This window comes from Syzygium oleosum, unplaced genomic scaffold (genome assembly GCF_021117445.2).
Source record: "Syzygium oleosum isolate NSW1041296 unplaced genomic scaffold, Sole_v2.1 Sole_v2.33, whole genome shotgun sequence".
In the NCBI taxonomy this organism is placed as follows: domain Eukaryota; kingdom Viridiplantae; phylum Streptophyta; class Magnoliopsida; order Myrtales; family Myrtaceae; genus Syzygium; species Syzygium oleosum.
This window is the reverse complement of record NW_026607517.1, coordinates 882,568-901,451: the sequence shown is the minus strand read 5'-3', so window position 1 is coordinate 901,451 and position 18,884 is coordinate 882,568. Positions and strand designations below refer to the sequence as shown.

The following is an 18,884-nucleotide window of genomic DNA, read 5'->3' as shown; positions in this document are numbered from 1 at the left end:
TAAATAAAACTGTAGGGTTAGATGGGTTTGACAAGAATCTTTCCATACGTGCAACTTTAAGATATTAAAAGATTGCTTTTGTGAGGAATAAATTGTTGTTTTCTTATAAAATATATTACTTCACACGTCTTTGATTAAATTAATGAAGAAAATAGAGTATTGTACGTGGACCATGTTGTTGGCATCTCTAGTATAAGCAGTGATCTCCACCGTGGCCAGAAGATGGTACAAGTTCAGTGATCAATTCGACAAAGCAATAAATGAACATAATTGCTCGTTCAGAAGAATGAATTGGGAGCTACAAACTATATCACGACTAGCTAAATAAAACACAAGGTTCATTTAAAGCACAGCCAAAAGGAACACGAGACTAATCATTCAGATCTTCCTGAGAGTAAGTTATTGCAATTATTGCCAAATGAATGAATCAGGAGTTGCAGGAATCTGGCCATTTTATGGCACTGGAATCTGGTTCTCATGTTAGCTAGATCTCTCTATAGCTATTGGGGCTTAGGACTCATGTAGATGTAGAATTGCATTACTTAAAGTTATTAATGCAATAGGGTATATTATCGTCTCATGTTCAAGTGTCTCTGGGTTACTTGTTAAATATATTTTATTTGGAATAATTCGATTTTAAGGCATTCGTTGTGCATAACACAAGTACAATCAATACATTGAAAACTATAAAATTTCCTTTATCGATTGCTTAACAATGTCTCTCGGACACTGAACTCATTAACATAAATGTATTATAGTTGATTGTTACAATTATTCAAATGATTGAGCATGAAAGTCAACTGATAATTTGTCTCTTTAAAAAATTTCCGTTCTTCAAAAGTATAATCTCAAACTATCTCTCCAGGGTGTATGCACGTGTCCATCATAAATCATATAATACTAAAAAGTTAGGTAACATAGAGAATGGTTTAAACGTGTCTAGAAACCATATATTGGTGAAGGATATGGTGACTCGATCAGTACAAACAATGCTAGCTAGCATTTTGCTATTGATTGATAGACTAAATAAAGTGGTAGGTTGCAAATGAATCATCATTCAGTAAAGTCTTCTCCATCACTTTAGTATAATAATTTGGTGAACCATTCTTAGTAAATCGTCTTATACTCATCATTGTTTGTAAAATCAAACAGCTAGCACAAATGGCTTTGACCTCACAAAAAAAAAAATTCAAAGTTTTGACATTTGCATTAAACAGCTAGCACAAATGGCTTCGACAATAATGTCAAAACCAAGGTTTTGACATTTGCTCAATTGTTAAATTTTATGAATTTTCTCAAGTTTCAAACTTATGATCAATTTAGCATCAAAGAGGAATATCCCATTTTGGGTTCACGATTTAGTTGTATTAGGGAATAAACAAGTTGAGGCAATCAGTCCCAGGCCAAGTTTCATAAGCTCATGCATGTAAGTAGTGTAACCTAGCTTTTCGAATAAATCGAGTTCCACGAGATATGGTGTAACTTCATTGTAAGGGACTTGCCCCTGCATCATCAACTATATAAACGAAACACTATCAATGCACATGGCCAAGTCAACTCTTGCCAAACATAAGTTTCCATGCGGCAAATCGTCGTAGTTATATTGCTATCCTTGCACATTGGGATAAAATAATGTTTGATTCCATCTGGTGACATCACTCCTAGATTTTCTTTATATTTTGATGAGAAAAATAATGGAAAAAAGAACCAGGATTGATATATCAGACATCTTGATATTATTATTAATATCATTTAAAAAGCTAAAAAAAGAAAAGCAGCAGAGATTCCATCAACTTATTAGGCATTGGAGCGCGCTCGCCATAAATGAAGTGTTCCTTTTCGACATTTTCTAATGGGCTTGCACGAGGAAGAACCTAGGGTTCTATTTGAGGCTGTCAATAAGTATTAATTCAGTAGCCATTTTTGTGGTTCTCTATTACTCTTTTGTCCCATTATTTCCTGGGCTCTAAGACATTTTTTTCCTTATTTCTAGATTTTTATTTAATCCTGCCAGTTAAGCAAAATTTATGCATAAATACTTTTGCTTATGTTTCATTATTCAAAGCAAAATAACCTAACACCACATGAATTTCTAGTTATATATATGTTATTATAAATTGGCATCTGTAAGTAAGCCAAAGAAGTCGACAGTACACACACACACACATATATTCGTTACAAAATTAAGTCCGAGAAGCCAGCAATATATATATATATATATGTTCGTTACAAATTTAAGTCCGAGAAGCCAGCAAATTCATTTCGTTATTACAATTTGCCATATAACTAATAAGAAGGAGCTCAATTGCTAGGCATTCATGTAATAATTTATAAGTACCGACAAAATTGATTCTTTTTCATGGGAAAAATCACATGAAATATTATTAGTACTTTGCATTTGAACTCTTTTCTTGGCTAATTCAATAAAATGTAGAATATTCTTCCTATATTTATTTCACCTTGAAGTTCGTTTATTTGCATTCAATGTACATGCATTATGCTAGGACACTCTTCCACCAAGTACAGGATGTCTTTGTTAAATTAAAACCTTATCTTCTTTTCACAAAGCAACAAAATATTTTTCCCTATCAAATAATGAGAGCATCTTAAATCATCAAATCGGATGATCTGATCTCCTCCATATGTGCTTGTACCTTCAGATTCTCTGATTTCAATCGAGTAGTGAGATGAACATGAATTAATTCTTTTTCACGCCACCAATTATACAGTTCAATTCAAGAATAAATATAGTGTTGGCCATTCACGCATGAACATTTTTTTTAATGCACCGTCCTGAAAAAGAGAAAAGTTAAAAAGGAAAAGAAATCTTGCTTGCAATAATATGAGATTCCAATCTTCATCAATGACATGCGTGAATCTTGCCTCTAAAGAAAGCGTTTACTCAATCGGTGATGCTTTTCATTTTACTATACACAAATGCAAAGAAAAATCGATATTCATGTCACATTATAACGATTAAGTTACCATGGTATCGAAGTCATAAGTTTGTGATCCTAAGCTTCGAGACCTTATGGTAACAAAAATTTGTTCTTTATTTCTACGAGCAAGTAGATGAGTGCCCTTGAGCACACGTTAGTCAGGGTTCATTAAACATGCTATGGAAGATGAATAAAATTTAAATTACTAAAGCAGGTACTATGGTCTATAGAAATTATTGCGAACTTATTCGTATCTTAACTAATGTACAAAGGTAAAATTTATCATTAGGTACTCAGAAAGAACGTTTACTCACTCTCGTAGGTTACAGACCATATTTCTGTGAGGCCACTCATCAAGTCATAAGCGTGGAGGAGCAAAAAATCTACTCTCGAAGGATATGATAATCTCTTTTCCCCGTGGATCCTTGTCGACAGAACCTAAATAGCATCAATACTTCATAAATGTGTCTCTTCATTTATTACACGTTTTCCTAAGAATCTTTCTGGATAGAATCACCACGAGATGGCCACTTTAATGGAGTTGATGCTGTGAAGTGGGGGTTATAAATGAATCTTGAATTAATCGCCCTGCCACGTTCTTCTAACCTTTAGCAATACTGTAATGAGCATCTCGATTTCAGCCCCAAACCACTGTTGCGTTCGCCCGCAAAACCATTTTCTCAAACCACAACTTAATGACACTTACACATCTCTCGATGTCGAAGTTATAATGTTTGCATATTAGAAGCAGTTCCAAAGTGTGAGCCGTGTCCAAAACATATTATTTTAAGGTTCCTAACCTTTTACTTTCTTAATTATAAGGAAGATGTTGCAAAGGTTGTAGCTTCTTTATGTTAAGAAAACATGACCTTTAAGTGCAAGTTCGTATAGAATATTGAATATATATTAAATAAACCTAAATGGGCAAGCGGTTCCTCTGTGCAGCTTTTCTTCCCCTTTCTGTTTGACTTCATTTCTCACAAAATTGGAGTAAATCTTATAACAACTTGGAAAGAAACTCTTATCAAGTTGTTATTGACATCTAGCAACTTGATAAATTGGTAAAACCTGGCCAGCTATTTCCATCCTAGCTAGGGAGTGCCTGAAAGATTACGACTTATTCTGACATCTTCTTATCTAGTTCCGTTTATACTTGAAAAGATGTCAAGTTGTACTTTTTCCCCCAGAGATTGGAAGAACATTTTCTATAAATGTTTCACAAAATTATGTTTTTTCAAATCACTTAATTTTTCAGGTGTAATTTGTTCACAGTAAAACCAATGTGCTTTTGTCTGGGAACTTAAACATATTTCAAAAGGGGTGAAACTCAAAGACGAGAATTCTTTTTTTTGTTTTATTTCGTTTCGTTTCGTTTTACGCTCTGTTTAACTCTCATTCTTCGTTTTTTGGTATACTCGACAATGGATGAGAAATATAGGAAACAAATGATCTTGGTGAATACAGAGATGACCCAAAATATAAATGTTGTTCCTCAAAAAAAAAGTAGTGATAATTTTGTGAAGACATTTTATCGATCTTCCTGAGGCCAGTAGCATATAGCCGGTCTTTTAATGCCTGACAGTAAATGATCGGAGACATAAGATAGAATCAAAGTACATTGATGAGATGCGGCTATATGAGATTGAGATTCGGATGTCTCTTTGGCCTTTCCTTTTGTCTGTGAGCTAACAGGCAAAGAGTTATGGGTACGTACGTGGATCGAAGTGTTTGCATGAATAAACAAGAAACAACAACCTTCGGTTCCTCCATTTTGATCTGTCGAAAAACATGAAGAAAACTTTCGTGACCCAAGTTGAAAGCATTAAAAGATGTCTCATGCCAGAAGGCCGAAGAATATTCAACACCAATGATGTCGATCGAAACATGTTGTGTGTGTGTGTGTGTGTGTGTGTGTGTGTGTGTGTGTGTGTGTGTGTGTGATCCCGTAAAGAGACCAAAAAAATAAACCCTAGTATTTATATCAATGCTTACGAGTGATCACATCGTACAGTTTGCATGATAAATGCTACTGTTTTCTCTGCAAGCTCTTAACTTCTGCAGACAAGAGCTTTTAATGACAACAAATGATTCGCGGGACGTGCAGGTCGGGGAATACGTGAAACAATCACACATAACAACAACGAAGGGACATTAAAGATATTTGCACGCGAAAAAGATGATATGATCAGATCAGATAAGAGTTAGATATGGTGTTCCAAAGTCAAAGGCCAAGATTTGGTTGCTTTCTTTTTGTTCTTCTAACAGAATGTGAAAGTACAACGGACTTTCATTAGGAGAGATCGTGCAATAATGGCCGGCTGAGAACCCAGATTATTTATGTTTTCTCCCATGAAAATAAGTTTTTCTTGGTGGTGTAGCTTTCATCTCTAGAGTTTGAAGCTTCCTTGGGCTTTCTTTATGAAGCGAAATGAGCGGCAGAATCTTAGGTTTGGACTTTGGAAGATGTGCATGGAAGACTTCTTCTTCTTCTTCTTCTGGTTCGTTCATCTGTTAAAGAAAAAGAAAAGAATTAGGGGTTTTTTCCTTGAGTTTCGTTCATCTTCTGATTAATTCCAGCTTGTCCAGGATTATCAGTTGATATTAGTTACAAGCTGAGAAAAAATGAATCCAATGGGTTTCTTTCTTGTTATCTATAGACGAACTTCTATTCCGAGTTTCAATCCATATTTGTTTGCAGAAGCTTTATGGGGTGGCCGCTAGGGTTTCTGAGATGGTTGCTGCTAGGGTTCTGACCTACAATGATTAAAGACTTATGGTGTGGCTAATGTTTTATTAATAGTTCAGAACTGACATCGATGTCCCTAGCTAATTCCCACATATAAAATTACGATGCATTTACTGTTTCGTTGACATTGCTGATACTTTATATGGCATCTTGATCTTGAATTTATTCTCTTGAACAATTCCCAGATTTTGTGTTTGTTTAGTAGTTGTTTATTGTGCTAATTACATCCGTCAATTGAGTGTCGGACAAAGTAATATCACGTGTCCTAGCTTTTGCTGAGAGCTGAGGCGCTATTTTTTATGAAGTACAGTAGCCCCTGCATTTTCTCCCCGGGTTTGCGGATTTTGATGTGCTATCTGAATGAACCTTCAAAATTTATTGGGATAGACATACATCTGCGTCTGGGAGTTCATCCTTTCGATCCGACCTGTGAAATTCAAGGTTGAATTTTTAGTCTTTGCAGTAATGTAGTTACAAGTGTCAAAGAAAACTCCATGGTAATCGTTTTGCGAGTGCTCCCACATATTTCTGCATGGCCGTTGATTGATTGGTAACAAAACAAGGCTTAGCTCTGATTTACATCAATCAGTCACTTGTTTTAGCATGTATCCGAAGTTTATCAATGTTGATAATCTCTTCTTTTTCATCTTAAAATTTGGGGGATTAAACTTTTCTATTACTTTAAAGTGCACAATATGCATTTCAAGCTGATAAATTATATTTTTTCTTCATACTGTTCAAAACTCATTGGAGTGACTTTCAAGAATGATGAATGAAATAGTATTATCATGTCCATCTTGATGCTCTGTCTATTCTGCTCAAAAGTGTAAAGAGTGGAAGGGAAATTTTCATTTCTTTCTCTCTCATCGGTCATAAAGAACGACTTTGGATCAGCTGCCATTTGTCCCAGAAAATTGCCTCCTCACCTTATGTCACTCGTTTGATTTTATCTACCAAGGGCTTTCGAGTGGGGTCAAACTGTTTCAGTGTCATAATGCCCTAAAGGCAAAACCTTCTCTTGCAATTTGACCTATAAACTATAGCATTACAAGCTAATCATCTAATGTAAGTAAGATTAATGTGAGAATGACTCGGCTTATCAGCACAATGTGCATCTATTAAGATTATTATGCATCTTAATAATGTGCTCATAGATGCATGCAGCTGACAAAGAAGCAGCTAATCGGATTTTCATGCATGCAAGCTGCAGAAAAATTGTTTTGATCAGAGATAGTAACTTTGAGGAGGCAAGAATCCGAGTGAGATGATCTATTGTCTGGTCTAGGCAATTCTAAGAATCTCAGACAAATTTCTGTGATCTCTCACCATCCTTTGATAGCCTGCTTCTACATAATTAATTCAACGGTTATTGTACTCCAGAAGACCAGCATGTTCTCTCTGTAGCCAGACGTGATAACTCAATTCTTCCTCTTTTACCGAATTGTACCTGCATTCCGTTCAAATAATTGATCAGTTTATATGAAACCAATTGATCACAGCTAGTCAGTTCTCAATGATTGTATCTGACTTTGGAATTGATCGCGTTGCTGTTATTTAGTTAAGCTTGGGGCCATTTAACGGCAATGAAGAGGCATGCGTTAGTCTAATCCAACCACGGCTTGAAGAGTTTAGTTCCTCCTCTTAGCTGTACATGGCCCCATTTGCTACTTGGGTGAAGTAGTTACAAAGAACTGGGACTTTCCGGTGTACTCATAACTGATAATAAAGAAACTAAGTGACTAGCAGGAAAAAAATATAATCACTATGATTTTATAATGCAAAATGAAAGTCAATCCTTTGCCACATTCTTCTTGTTATCATATAAATATGTGCTGTGGGTCTTGTTTCTCTTCAAGCTTTGAGCTACTCAAGCTTCCCCTATCATTCACAATTGAGAAAAATAGCAGTCTTATTCTCCCACAAAGCTTAGCTTCTCCTATCATTCACAACTGAGAAAAATAGCAATCTTATTCTCCCACAAAGCTTCTAGTAATTACAATGGAAACTTTTGGGGCTAATTTTGAGGTCGACTGGGGCTCTATCAGTGGAATGTACTTCTCTGAAGAGTCTGACCTCTTGGCTCAACGGCTCGATAAGTGTTCATTGCCAGCCGAGCTATATGGAGGCTCGCATTTCGCATTGCATTCCGCATATCTGCCGACCTTTGAATCTGTGAACCTATCAGGGGTTGATGGAAGTTCATTCTGTTCTTCTGATACTCTCTATCCGAATTCACATTCTTCTTCTCCACATGATGAATTTCATAACAGTGTTGTTAGTAGCGTTCATTTCCCTAGTTCAGGTCATAGCAACTACTATTTGAGTGACTTGAATCCAATTCTGGCCACTAGGAGTAGCTCCCTGTGCAATGAACTTTCCATGAGCAATGTGAGACAAACAGATTCTCATCTCATTGAAGGGGACGATTCACCAAACCGAGAAATGAGCGAAGTTGTTGAGTCTCATGGGAGCCCCCGAGAAATGGCTTTTATGGAGAACCCTCTGCAGCTCAAATGGGGGTCTGAGATTCCACCAGTGATATCAACTGCGAAAGATGATATGGATGATTCAAATGACAGTTCTAGGAAAAGATCTCGGAGCCTAGGAGAGGTGAGTAAAAGTTGTACATGCCCAAAAATCACTAGTTTGCATCCGGGATACTGCTTTTTTGATGATCTGCTGTGTGAATTAATAATAATTCTGGGTTCCTTATGATTCTATTTCTCTGATGTTCCAGAGAAACAAGAGAAGCGTAAGGTTAAGGAAAGACCTGAAACTTGATTTTCCAAGCAAAAGCCATGAAGAAGCTAAGGTTCGGCCTGCTGGGCAGAGCTTGAGTACTTGCTTCTCAGAGGATGATTCTAGCTCTTCTCTGGAGCTGAACAGAGGAGCTACTTCAAATTTGACTCCAAATGAAACTGCATCTCTCAGTCCTAATGGCAAAACCCGAGCCAGCAGGGGCTCGGCGACAGATCCGCAGTCTCTCTATGCAAGAGTAAGTACTTAAAAAAAAAAAAGCTATCTATTTGTCCAATTCCGGAATGTTTAAGTTCTTGACAGATCTTTTATCTCCAAAAATAACAAAGTAACAGATCATTGCTTTCATCTTATAGAAAAGAAGAGAACGGATAAATGAGCGCCTCAGAATCCTACAGAACCTTGTTCCAAATGGATCTAAGGTAATTGGGCAATATCCTGCATCATAGTTCATGTCTTGAATAGTAACATCTAGTCTCGTGTTTTAATGTTGTTTCTGTTCACAGGTTGACATTAGCACAATGCTTGAAGAAGCTGTTCACTACGTCAAGTTTCTACAGCTGCAAATAAAGGTAAGCCCAAAAGATTGAAGAAGTTAGGTTAGATTATACCACATCATCCTACAGCACCTTCATACCACAAAGCTACCGAAAAATAAGATATGTACATTGATATTTTTTTATTGTGTGTAAATTTGTACAGCTCTTGAGTTCTGATGACTTGTGGATGTATGCACCGATTGCGTATAACGGAATTGACATTGGACTCGATTTGAAGTTAAGTCAATCTTGCTCACTGTAAAGTAAAGGAAGAGGTTATCGTGCAAATAAAATTACCATGAAAAGCAGGAATCGCTGTCCGTCTGCTATAAGGCAATCGCTTAATATTGTTGAAGGACCAATCTCACTTACTGGTTCTGAGATTTGTTGATGGACGACTTGCTGGCAGTGATTATCAAGGGTGATCATATAAATTCATCTCAGCCTTCTCTCCTCCATAAATGCCAAGTATCTGCCTCAAAAAGCTATATGTTTCTGCTAGGAGACCAATTCAATGTCTCGTGTAAAGTTGCTAGTTGAGAAGGAAAGACCCATGTATTATACCCCACTGATGTATTTTTGATATGCTTTCCTCTCATCTGCAAATGTGGAAACTTTACACTTGAATATAAATAAGATTTTCTGATGATCATTCTTTACTAGCACCCAGCAGTTCCAGGATCAATCAGCTTTCCGTTGCTTTCCCTTTTCTACATAATTTTGTGAAGACAGAGAAATTAAAGCAATAAAAACAGCCTGCGAGTCTCTTCATTTCTCTTTATCCATGTGTCTTTTAGTCCACATTCAAAAGAGAGAGTAGGGTAACTTGCATCTGCACTCTTCTTGGCTTCTTGAATACGAGAAAAGAACTCCAAGAAAATCTCACAGCATTGATTGCTTAATCAGGAAAAAATGAGGCTGGTACCTCTTCCTGAGACTTCAATTAATAGAACTAGTCATCATGATTGACTGGACTCTGCTTTGTGAAGTGCAGTTAGTTGAAGTATACACACAGATTTGATGAGAAATGGTTATCAACTCTTCCATATTCAAAAGGATTCTCATTGTATTTACTTATCCTTGATCAAACTTACTCATAATAACCTAAAATTTGCTTACTCGGAAATCAGATCGGTGTGCTATCAACGAAGATGCACTGTAATAGCAGAAATGAAGGTACAAACTGCTAAGCTACATCCTGTGTGAGAAATACACCAACAACAATTCACCAATTTGAACTTTAGCGATTTCATAATGGAAGAAGATACAGTCAGTAGAGAAGATAATTGCATCTACTGCTACATATGTGCAAAAACATACAATGAGTCAATCCCCAACATTCTACAAATTGAAATGGGGATAACGTATACTTGGAGTTTTATCTCTGGTTATGGAAGTCCATCAATCTAGTTACAAGAGTCAAAAGCAGCTTCTTTCTCGAAGCACTCAAGCTTCCGCACCTGTATTCCTACTTTCCCATGACAGGGCAGTTTTCTCAATGTGCATCAACAGAATCCTATAAATTTTGTTTCTAACCCTACTGTAGACCTCAAATTCTGGATCCTCCAAATCAGAACTCCCCCTGCATCCAATCTTTGCATAACTAGCCTCCTTTTTCGCCATGACGTCCAACCAATCGCTTACTCGTTTGACCTGAAGCATCACATGGATTGTCTGGCTATTCGATATAGATTCTATGGAGAATTGGCTCTTAAGCCCATCTAAGTATTGCTCCACGTATGCCAGAAACAATGTTCTGAATTCATCTTGCAGGGAATTGGCTAAATCAGCTGTTGCACTTGAAGAACTTCCTTTTGACCATTCATGTTTGTGATTCTCAGATGTCACCCCGATCATTACCTCACAGTTCTTGTGCTTTCTTGTTGGCACAGTGTCAGCAGATCCAACACAAGACCGTTTGAAAGCTCTAGTGGCTTCAATAGATGGAAGGCCAGATCTTGCAGTCGTAGATAATGGAACTAGATCAGATGCCAATGCTGCTTTAATCCACAAACTAGCATTTCTTTTCCTATCTAATGCAAGCTTAAAAGCTTCCCTTGTGGATTTGGCGCTATTGGGCTCGATTTCAGCTGCTTTTGTTGGAGTAGCATTGGTCAGTGACTGAATAACTAGTCGACTGTGAGCCATGTCATCTTGAAGCTTAAAAAACTTATCAACTGATGGCTGCTCTTCCTCTGAATTGGATGACTGAAGTTCTGAATATGCACTGAAATTTCCAGAAAAGAACAGAGTCATCAGACAGATTTTGCTAATACCACAATCTGTTGTACTTTAGGAGCTGGTAGCACTTACATAGCTCAAGAATAGGACCAGCCAACCAGGTGATATGATAAAGGGATTTATAGTCAGAAAGTTGTCACACTATCCGGTGAACTTTTGTTTCTCGTATCCACAGTAAAAAATGCCAAGAAAACAGAATTTACATACAAATTAGCTTTTTCTAAGCAATACTATAGTATCTATGTTCACATACCTGAGGCATTTCAGCAATCTTTCAGCCGCAGCGGCCTCTTGAAGAGCCTCCGCAGAAGCAAGCAAAGCTGCATCTCTTTGTTTTAATACCTCCTGAGGGAACATGAATTGAACGAGTGCATTCAGAAAATTGTTTCATGTCTTTTTGTGCGTATGAGGTTCCCTTAAAGAGAATGAACCAAATGACTTTACGTATGTTTCAAGATTGCATCACCTTGCCTAGCTTCGATAAGACTGAGGGAAGAGAAGACCATATAATTTTGTCTTCTGTTCTTGTTCTGTTTAGTACCGCGCTAAACAATGCTGCTGGATCCAGGGGAACTTCACCTTTTTTTGGTGTTCCAGAACTCCTACTCTTCAATGTCCTGATTGATTTTGTAGCCATGCTGATGTTTTTATTTATCATTTTGGAGTTTGATCTGTCAGAAGAGCTCTCATGCAGGGATTGGACTGGAGAAACCTGTCGATACACAAAGAAAAGAAAATGAAAGGCGTCATTTTTGAAGTCATGTAAATTTTGAAGGAAATCGGTTAACAGTCACTTGAAGCTAGCATATATTGGAATGCCAGAAGCAGTTTTGTTATCACAAAAGATCGGTTCCTTTTAGAATCTACATTTTGCAGGTGATGATTGGTGAATCACTTTCTAAAATCTGAAATCTTCTCTGCACAAAAATCAAGGGCGTGCTCAAATTCATGAGATCCAACTCTTACAGCACATTGTTAGAGCCCATGGACTGTCCTAAATACACAATGCAATTACAATGAGAACTATAAAACTGAATTGAATAGGCAATTAATCACTAGACAAGAGGTTCATCAAGCACAATAGCGGATTAATTCTCTCATGCTCATTAGCTTTCCACTCAGTCATCCGTATGAACATGAAAAAAGACATATTGAGACTCACACATCTACAACGGTCTTGGCTGATTGATATGGGCTTTAATTTGTGCTTGAGAATTCGAGATTTTGAAATTTCGTCTGTTCTCGTACTATCCATTCCATTCCAGCTTCTTCTCTTTATGGTTGAAGTCTCCGAGCTTGATGACATGGTGCTATCAGAATCACTATATTTGTCCCGTCCAAGCAAACCATCTGAATCAGATGATGTCCTACCAACGCCACATTTTCTTGATACGCTATTTGCAGCTCTTCCACAATTTTTCCTAGCTGCATTGGCCCTCGAAGCATTCACAGACCGCTTCAGTTTCTCTTCTGTAGAATCAATTATTTCTTTTGTTGATTCAGGATCGGATGCTGCCCAAATTTCCACCAGATTTTCCAGGGGGACAAGATCTTTAGGAGCCCCACTGCACAAATTTCTGCCAGGAATGGGCCTTACCCCTTTGAGCACCGGAACAGGATACGACGCCTCCATCTTATCAGCATACACGTATTGGCCGAGGTGTAATTTGTTGCATAGTATCAAGTCATCTTGTTCTTGAGGCAAAGAAACATTCATGGCATGTGAAGCATCGGAAACTTTCACGTAAAATCCCCCGTTAGGCCAGAGATCCCCTTCGGACAAGACAGGCATTATGCTTCTGATTTGTAACAGCGCAGCTTTTCGATCTTCGCAGGCCACTTCCTTCTCATTCATGCCTTCAAGAAGCCTGACAAGAACCCCAGAATTCAAGATTGACATTTTGTCTCGGAATTAACCAGACACCGCAAATCCAAGGAGGTTCACAATGAATTTTTGACTTTTCCCTCCTTGGGTCATGAAAAAGATTTGATACTGGGGATTGAATGCGCCGGAAACAAGAAACGGATCATTTAAAAAGATGAATTTTTTTTTTCGGTCGTCCAACGGATTTGCAAGAACGAGCTGTTCTAGCCTGTGACACAGCAAAGGACCCGAAAGATGAAAGAGTGTTGATTGGACGAGAATTTGTGGTTCTCGGTTGGCTTAGGATTGCATGAAATGTGTCGACTGAGGCGGAGGCCGTTAAAACCGCTAGAGTTCATCCGTTTCTTTTGGATTTTTAAGCAGACTCTTTCAATTGTGCTGTGTATCTCTTTGGCCATGAGGATGGAGGCAAGGTGATCAATGACGTAAGGGTTAAAAACAAGATCATTCAAACTTTGATAATATGTCGAACGGTTGGAAAATTTGAGTTGAGTTAACGAGTTTATGCTCGGGAACTCGTTGCATTACTTAATAACGAATAGTTCGATTTTCAAAGACAAAGCCAAGTAAATTTGCTTCTTCTTTTTTTTATTTGGTCGCTTGATAAGAGCTCCGAACATTCATTAACAGAACTCTAAAAATTCAATGATGAAGAGACGGCTGGATGGATTACCCTTGTCTTTATTATCTCTAGGGATTTAGCTGTCAAAATATTGAAATTAAGCTATTTATTTGATGGACGACAGTGATAATCATGATGCTGTTGTGTTACGCTGGAAGCCCACAAGGATTGCAACTGTTTTTTTTTTTTTCAAATAATCTCGAGGCATGGACGTGGAGACCCGACCACCTGAAATTGTTTAAGATATCATTCAGCATACAAGTTTGCAATCCAAGAAAGCAATACCACAGGAAAAAGGAAAAAGAGGGCAGTTAGTTTCTTCACATAGCATGAAATCTAAATCTAAAAGATAAAACTTTTGTTGAAAGGTGCACTTAGATGAATAGAGCCATCAGTGCCACTCTGTGCTATTAGCTTAAGAACAAAAGAATTGACTAAGCTAATGGCAGCTCATCATTTTACCACTACACATTGATCTGTTCTAGTGCTGTCGTCGTACCATTCCTGCAATCTCTTCGAAACCAAGGATGCCGTCTCTCTTTCTATGCATGTGCGCACGTAGTCTTGCTTGGATATGAGGATTGACTCTTTGCTATTTAGGTGATTGAACTTTACAGAGCGGAAACCAGGATGTGAGTCACATGACAGAACCATTTCAGGATGCATTTGTTACATGTCTTAATCACCAAAACGCGTAGACGAAATTATCGTCTAGTGATAGTGTGATGATGACTCAGAACTCAGACCTTCCTCATGCTCGCAATTCGTGAAACATCGCTGAAGAACCAACTTGTCAGTTATAACAGAACATATCAAAACTAGGATTCATGTCTATCTCTGATTGCAGAGCTCTTGTGAGAGTTGGTAGCAGTTACGACAGTGGCTTAGGATGACAAATATCACCTAGATATGTCTTCAAGTCCAGTCAAAGAATGCTCTCCAGACTAGCCTTTGGTTTGAATTGGTGACTAATGCAGAGGAAAAGAGACAGGGACCAACTGAACGCGCATCTACATCCCTGGCACCACTAGTTAGAACCCGCACTCAACAAATCATCGCCACATAAGGAAAAAACAAAGAGGCTTTCATAAGCAGCGATCTATCTTTATTATCAACCTAAAAGCAACTTCTATTTTTGCGCATTGCATAGGAACAAAGCTAGTGGGCATTAGTCTCAACATCTACTATAAATCCAGTGCCAAAAGTGCTTGCGAAATTCTGGCTACAAGCAAAGAAAGCAGTAAATATGCATCTTTTGGAAAACCAGCGTCTCTCGTCTCTTTGCGTATCATTCATTCTGATTGTCCCAATCGCTTCTCAGCGACATGGATGAAACAAAAGTACCCCAGAAACAAGCCAATTTCCCTTCTGCAATACCTCGTTGTCCTACCAAGACCGAGCCAAACGCCTAGTCTCGCTCCTAACCCTCCACGAAAAGGTGCAGCAATTGGTGAACCATGCAACCGGCAATTCCCGGCTCGGTGTGCCACCATACAATTGGTAGTCCGAGGCGCTTCATGGTGTAGCAAGTCAGGGGGCCATCATTTTCAATGGACCAGTGTCGGGGGCCGCAAGCTTTCCTGCAGTTATACTCTCGGCTGCAAGTTTCAATTCCACACTGGGGTATAAGTTGGGCCAGGTCATGTCGACCAAGGCTAGAGCCATGCACAATGTTGGTCAAGTGGGGCTCACGTACTGGAGCCCCAATGTCAATGTGTTCCGGGACGCAAGATGGGGGCGTGGCCAAGAAATGCCGGGAGAAGACTCTCTGGTTGTGTCCAGATATGGGGTGAACTATTTGAGAGGACTACAAGAAGTAGTGGAGGGAGGCAATTATACTGATAGCAGGCTCAAGGTTTCTAGTTGCTGCAAGCATTACACGGCTTATGATGTCGATAGCTGGAAAGGTGTAGATCGATTTCATTTTGATGCACGCGTATGGAAAAGTGTACTAATTGCATTAGCTTGGACTTAAAAAAGAAAAATCTAAAGACATCAGCTATCAAGTGTTGGGTACAGGCTAAACTTTCAATAAAGTGCCATCTCTTCCCTAAAAAGTTGAGCATCGTTTCTCCTTGCAGGTGACAAAACAGGACATGAAGGATACATATCAGCCACCATTTAGGAGCTGCATAGAGGAGGGGCGTGTCAGTAGTGTTATGTGTTCTTACAATAGGGTGAACAGTGTTCCTACCTTTGCCGAGCCAAACCTGCTCAAAGGAGTAGTCAGAGATCAACGGGGTCTTGACGGGTTTGTGTTTCTATCCTAAAATTCTTGGTCTTATCAACTTTCAGTCAAATGACTAGTGATTTAGTAGCAGAAACGTGAAACAGAAAACATTCAGCTTCCTAAGGGGCTCTCTACATTGATTCAACAAAAGGGAAGATTGTGCAACTGAACGTTCCTCAGCAAAAGAAGTTCCACCAACATTGAATCATGTGGAGACGAAACTTATATATTTTTCCTTGATTTTTTGTATAACACAGCACAGAAGTCCTTCATTAACCAAGTAAATTGCAATTTTGAAACGAAACTTAATCAGATAGGATAGCTTATGATCATATCTGGTCTTCTACAGATATATGAAACTAAGTCCCTTAACTTTGTCTGTATAATTTCTGTTCAAAAAACTTGGTTGCTGAATCCATCATTTATTATCTAGTCCAGTAAGAATTTAGGAACGATGCAAATTGGAGACTTAAGGGAACGCATTTAAATTAGTATGTACAAATAGTCTAAATGAGGATTATATCATAGTCAATGCTTGAGCTTTTGCATCTTTAACAGCTATATCGTCTCGGACTGCGACTCAATTGAGGTTTACTATGATCGCATCCACTATGCTGCTACACCTGAGGATGCAGTCGCCCTTGCCCTAAAAGCAGGTATTGACAATGTTAAGTAATGCCATCACAACAGCTAGTCTCTGGGAAATACAATCACATCAAACCCTTCTTAAATGTCTGCAGACGTTTATGCTGCGGTATGCAGGTTTAAACATGAACCGTGGACATTTTCTAAGCAAGTACACACAAAATGCGGTAAACCAGAAGAAGGTGGATGAGTCTGTTGGGGATCAGGCCTTGGCATACAACTATGCAGTTCTCATCAGACTCGGCTTCTTTGACAGAGACCCCAAATCTCTCCCATTTGGAAATCTTGGTCCACTGGATGTATGTACCAACGAAAATCAATACTTGGCACTAGATGCTGCGAAGCAGGGGATTGTCCTTCTTGCCAACAAGGGAGCACTCCCACTGTCCAAAAGTACCCTAAAAAACATGGCTGTCATAGGACCAAATGCTAATGCCGAAAGGACATGATAAGCAACTATGCCGGTACACCTTGCCGATACACCAGTCCATTACAAGGGCTGCAAAAGTATGTGGGCACAGTGATCTATGAGCCCCGGTTGTGCCAACGTGAAATGCAGCAACAAATCTCTTTTCGAGGCAGTGGTTAAGATCGCCGCCACAGCCGATGTTGTGGTTGTTGTGGTGGGGCTTAGTACATCGGTTGAGGATGAGGGGTTGGACAGAGTGAACTTAACATTGCCAGGGCTTCAGGAAAAGCTGGTGATGGAGGTGTCGGACGCGACAAATGGGACCATGATTCTTGTTATCACGTCAGCTGGTCCAGTTGATGTTTCGTTCACAAAGCACGTGAGTAAAATCAAGGGAATTCTGTGGGTTGGATATCCAGTTCAAGATGGAGGAGAAGCCATAGCCCAGGTCATCTTTGGGAACTACAATCCAGGTACTCTCTCTCTCTCTCTCTCTCTCTCTCTCTCTCTCTCTCTCTCTCTCTCTCTCTCTTGAAAGCACGCATTGTGGTCGTTTGGTCTGTCAATGTGTAGACTGACAATCTACTAGCAATTTTGTTCGGTGGAAGGTCCCCCTTTACATGGTATCCACAAGAGTATGCCGATCAAGTACCAATGACAGACATGAACATGAGAGCCAACAGCTCTACTAACTACCCTGGAAGAACTTACCGTTTTTATGCAGGAAAATCCGTCTATCAGTTCGGCCACGGACTGAGCTACTCCTCGTATTCCAAATTCGTCATATCCACCCCGTCCACTATACTTGTCCAATTGGCATCCGCATCCAATCGACACAACATTCTCTTTTCCAGCTCCAAAGTCCAAATACCCTCGGACTCCAATGCTCAAGCTATCAACATTTCAGCAATCAAATGTACAGACTTGCAATTCAATGTAGTCGTCGGAGTCAAGAACGACGGGAAAACAGATGGGACTCATGTGGTGCTAGTGTTTTGGAAGCCCCTGAGCTCACGAGTATTAATAACTGGTGTGCCGATTCAGCAACTGGTGGGTTTTGAGAGAGCGGAGGTGAAGGTTGGCAAGACACAGAAGGTGACCGTGAGGGTGAACGTGTGCAAGCATCTGAGTCTTGCAGACAAGGAAGGAAACAGACTTCTGGTCACAGGGCGACACACACTAGTAGTCGGTTCTCCAATCGAGCGCCAAGCGAGGCATCACTTCAATGTCCGGTTGGAAGCATCGAAGAAAAACTGAGCTCGAGGAAAATCGATGTAGTATTCATGTCACCACCTGAAGAAGCTACTTTGTATCTGCATCTGTACTGGAATAAGAAAAAGTCCTAAGACCAGTATTTTAAGACATGACTTTAGGGAGAGAATTTGGAGCATACTAGAGCTGAATATATGGTACCACCAGTTGATATAGTTATTCATCACCAGTTTAGTCAATATTTGCATGAGAGAGGAATTTACTTGGACATTGTGATGAATTTACTTCCTTTTCATTTTAAGCACAGAAAATTAAAAAAACAATTAATCCATAAAGGTAGGGAACGCTAGAGGAAGGGCTTGAACCTTCGACCTTGTGGTTAACAGCCACACGCTCTAACCAACTGAGCTACTCCAGCTGTTGCAACCTAAATGGACCTAAATATTTTTAAATTTCAAAAGTTAACTTACCATGCGACTCCAAACAAAGGTACATTTTTGCTGTCCTCACTGAATTTTGCAAATTCTGACCGCTTAAAGTTGCTGCAAATTTCGATCCAAAAAAAAAAAAAATTGCTGCAAATTGATAGAAAAATATTCGGGATAAGATATATTAGCATTTGTGCCTCGAAGTTATAAGTGCTTTATGAAGAAAATAGG

At 39.0% G+C, this 18,884-nt stretch overlaps 3 protein-coding genes and 1 non-coding gene across 4 annotated transcripts; 2 read left to right on the top strand and 2 right to left on the bottom strand.

The window, feature by feature from the left end:
* Positions 1–7,683: 7,683 nt before the first annotated feature.
* Positions 7,684–9,542, top strand: LOC115692719 (transcription factor bHLH84-like). The gene is made up of 5 exons (XM_030619669.2): positions 7,684–8,295; positions 8,423–8,680; positions 8,799–8,864; positions 8,949–9,014; positions 9,145–9,542. Exons 1-5 carry the CDS (start codon positions 7,684–7,686, stop codon positions 9,241–9,243), a joined length of 1,101 nt encoding a protein of 366 aa, XP_030475529.2. The 3' UTR covers positions 9,244–9,542.
* Positions 9,543–10,205: 663 nt separating this feature from the next.
* On the bottom strand, positions 10,206–13,391 carry LOC115692750 (uncharacterized). Its single transcript, XM_030619710.2, has 4 exons — positions 12,385–13,391; positions 11,689–11,934; positions 11,476–11,567; positions 10,206–11,208 (listed from the first exon to the last, which is right to left on the bottom strand). The coding sequence occupies exons 1-4, from the start codon at positions 13,120–13,122 to the stop codon at positions 10,428–10,430; spliced, it is 1,857 nt and encodes a 618-aa protein (XP_030475570.1). The 5' UTR covers positions 13,123–13,391; the 3' UTR covers positions 10,206–10,427.
* Positions 13,392–14,975: 1,584 nt separating this feature from the next.
* LOC115692748 (probable beta-D-xylosidase 5) lies at positions 14,976–18,589 on the top strand. The gene is given in 7 exon segments (XM_030619707.2): positions 14,976–15,665; positions 15,811–15,980; positions 16,518–16,615; positions 16,722–17,039; positions 17,042–17,133; positions 17,135–17,486; positions 17,603–18,589. Coding segments are annotated over 7 exon segments (2,388 nt in total). The 3' UTR covers positions 18,271–18,589.
* TRNAN-GUU (transfer RNA asparagine (anticodon GUU)) lies at positions 18,570–18,643 on the bottom strand. The gene has a single exon. It is a non-coding gene; the product is annotated as a tRNA-Asn (tRNA).
* Between the last annotated feature and the right edge of the window lie 241 nt (positions 18,644–18,884).

Excerpts from the sequence above, each read along its gene's own strand:
- LOC115692719 (XM_030619669.2), top strand. The coding sequence starts at position 7,684 with ATGGAAACTTTTGGGGCTAATTTTGAGGTCGACTGGGGCTCTATCAGT. Across the intron at positions 8,681-8,798 it reads CGCAGTCTCTCTATGCAAGA|AAAAGAAGAGAACGGATAAA; the intron begins GTAAGTACTTAA and ends TTCATCTTATAG. Across the intron at positions 8,865-8,948 it reads TTGTTCCAAATGGATCTAAG|GTTGACATTAGCACAATGCT; the intron begins GTAATTGGGCAA and ends TTCTGTTCACAG.
- LOC115692750 (XM_030619710.2), bottom strand. The coding sequence starts at position 13,122 with ATGTCAATCTTGAATTCTGGGGTTCTTGTCAGGCTTCTTGAAGGCATG. Across the intron at positions 11,935-12,384 it reads GCCAAGACCGTTGTAGATGT|GTTTCTCCAGTCCAATCCCT; the intron begins GTGAGTCTCAAT and ends GTGTATCGACAG. Across the intron at positions 11,209-11,475 it reads AGATTGCTGAAATGCCTCAG|TGCATATTCAGAACTTCAGT; the intron begins GTATGTGAACAT and ends TGGAAATTTCAG.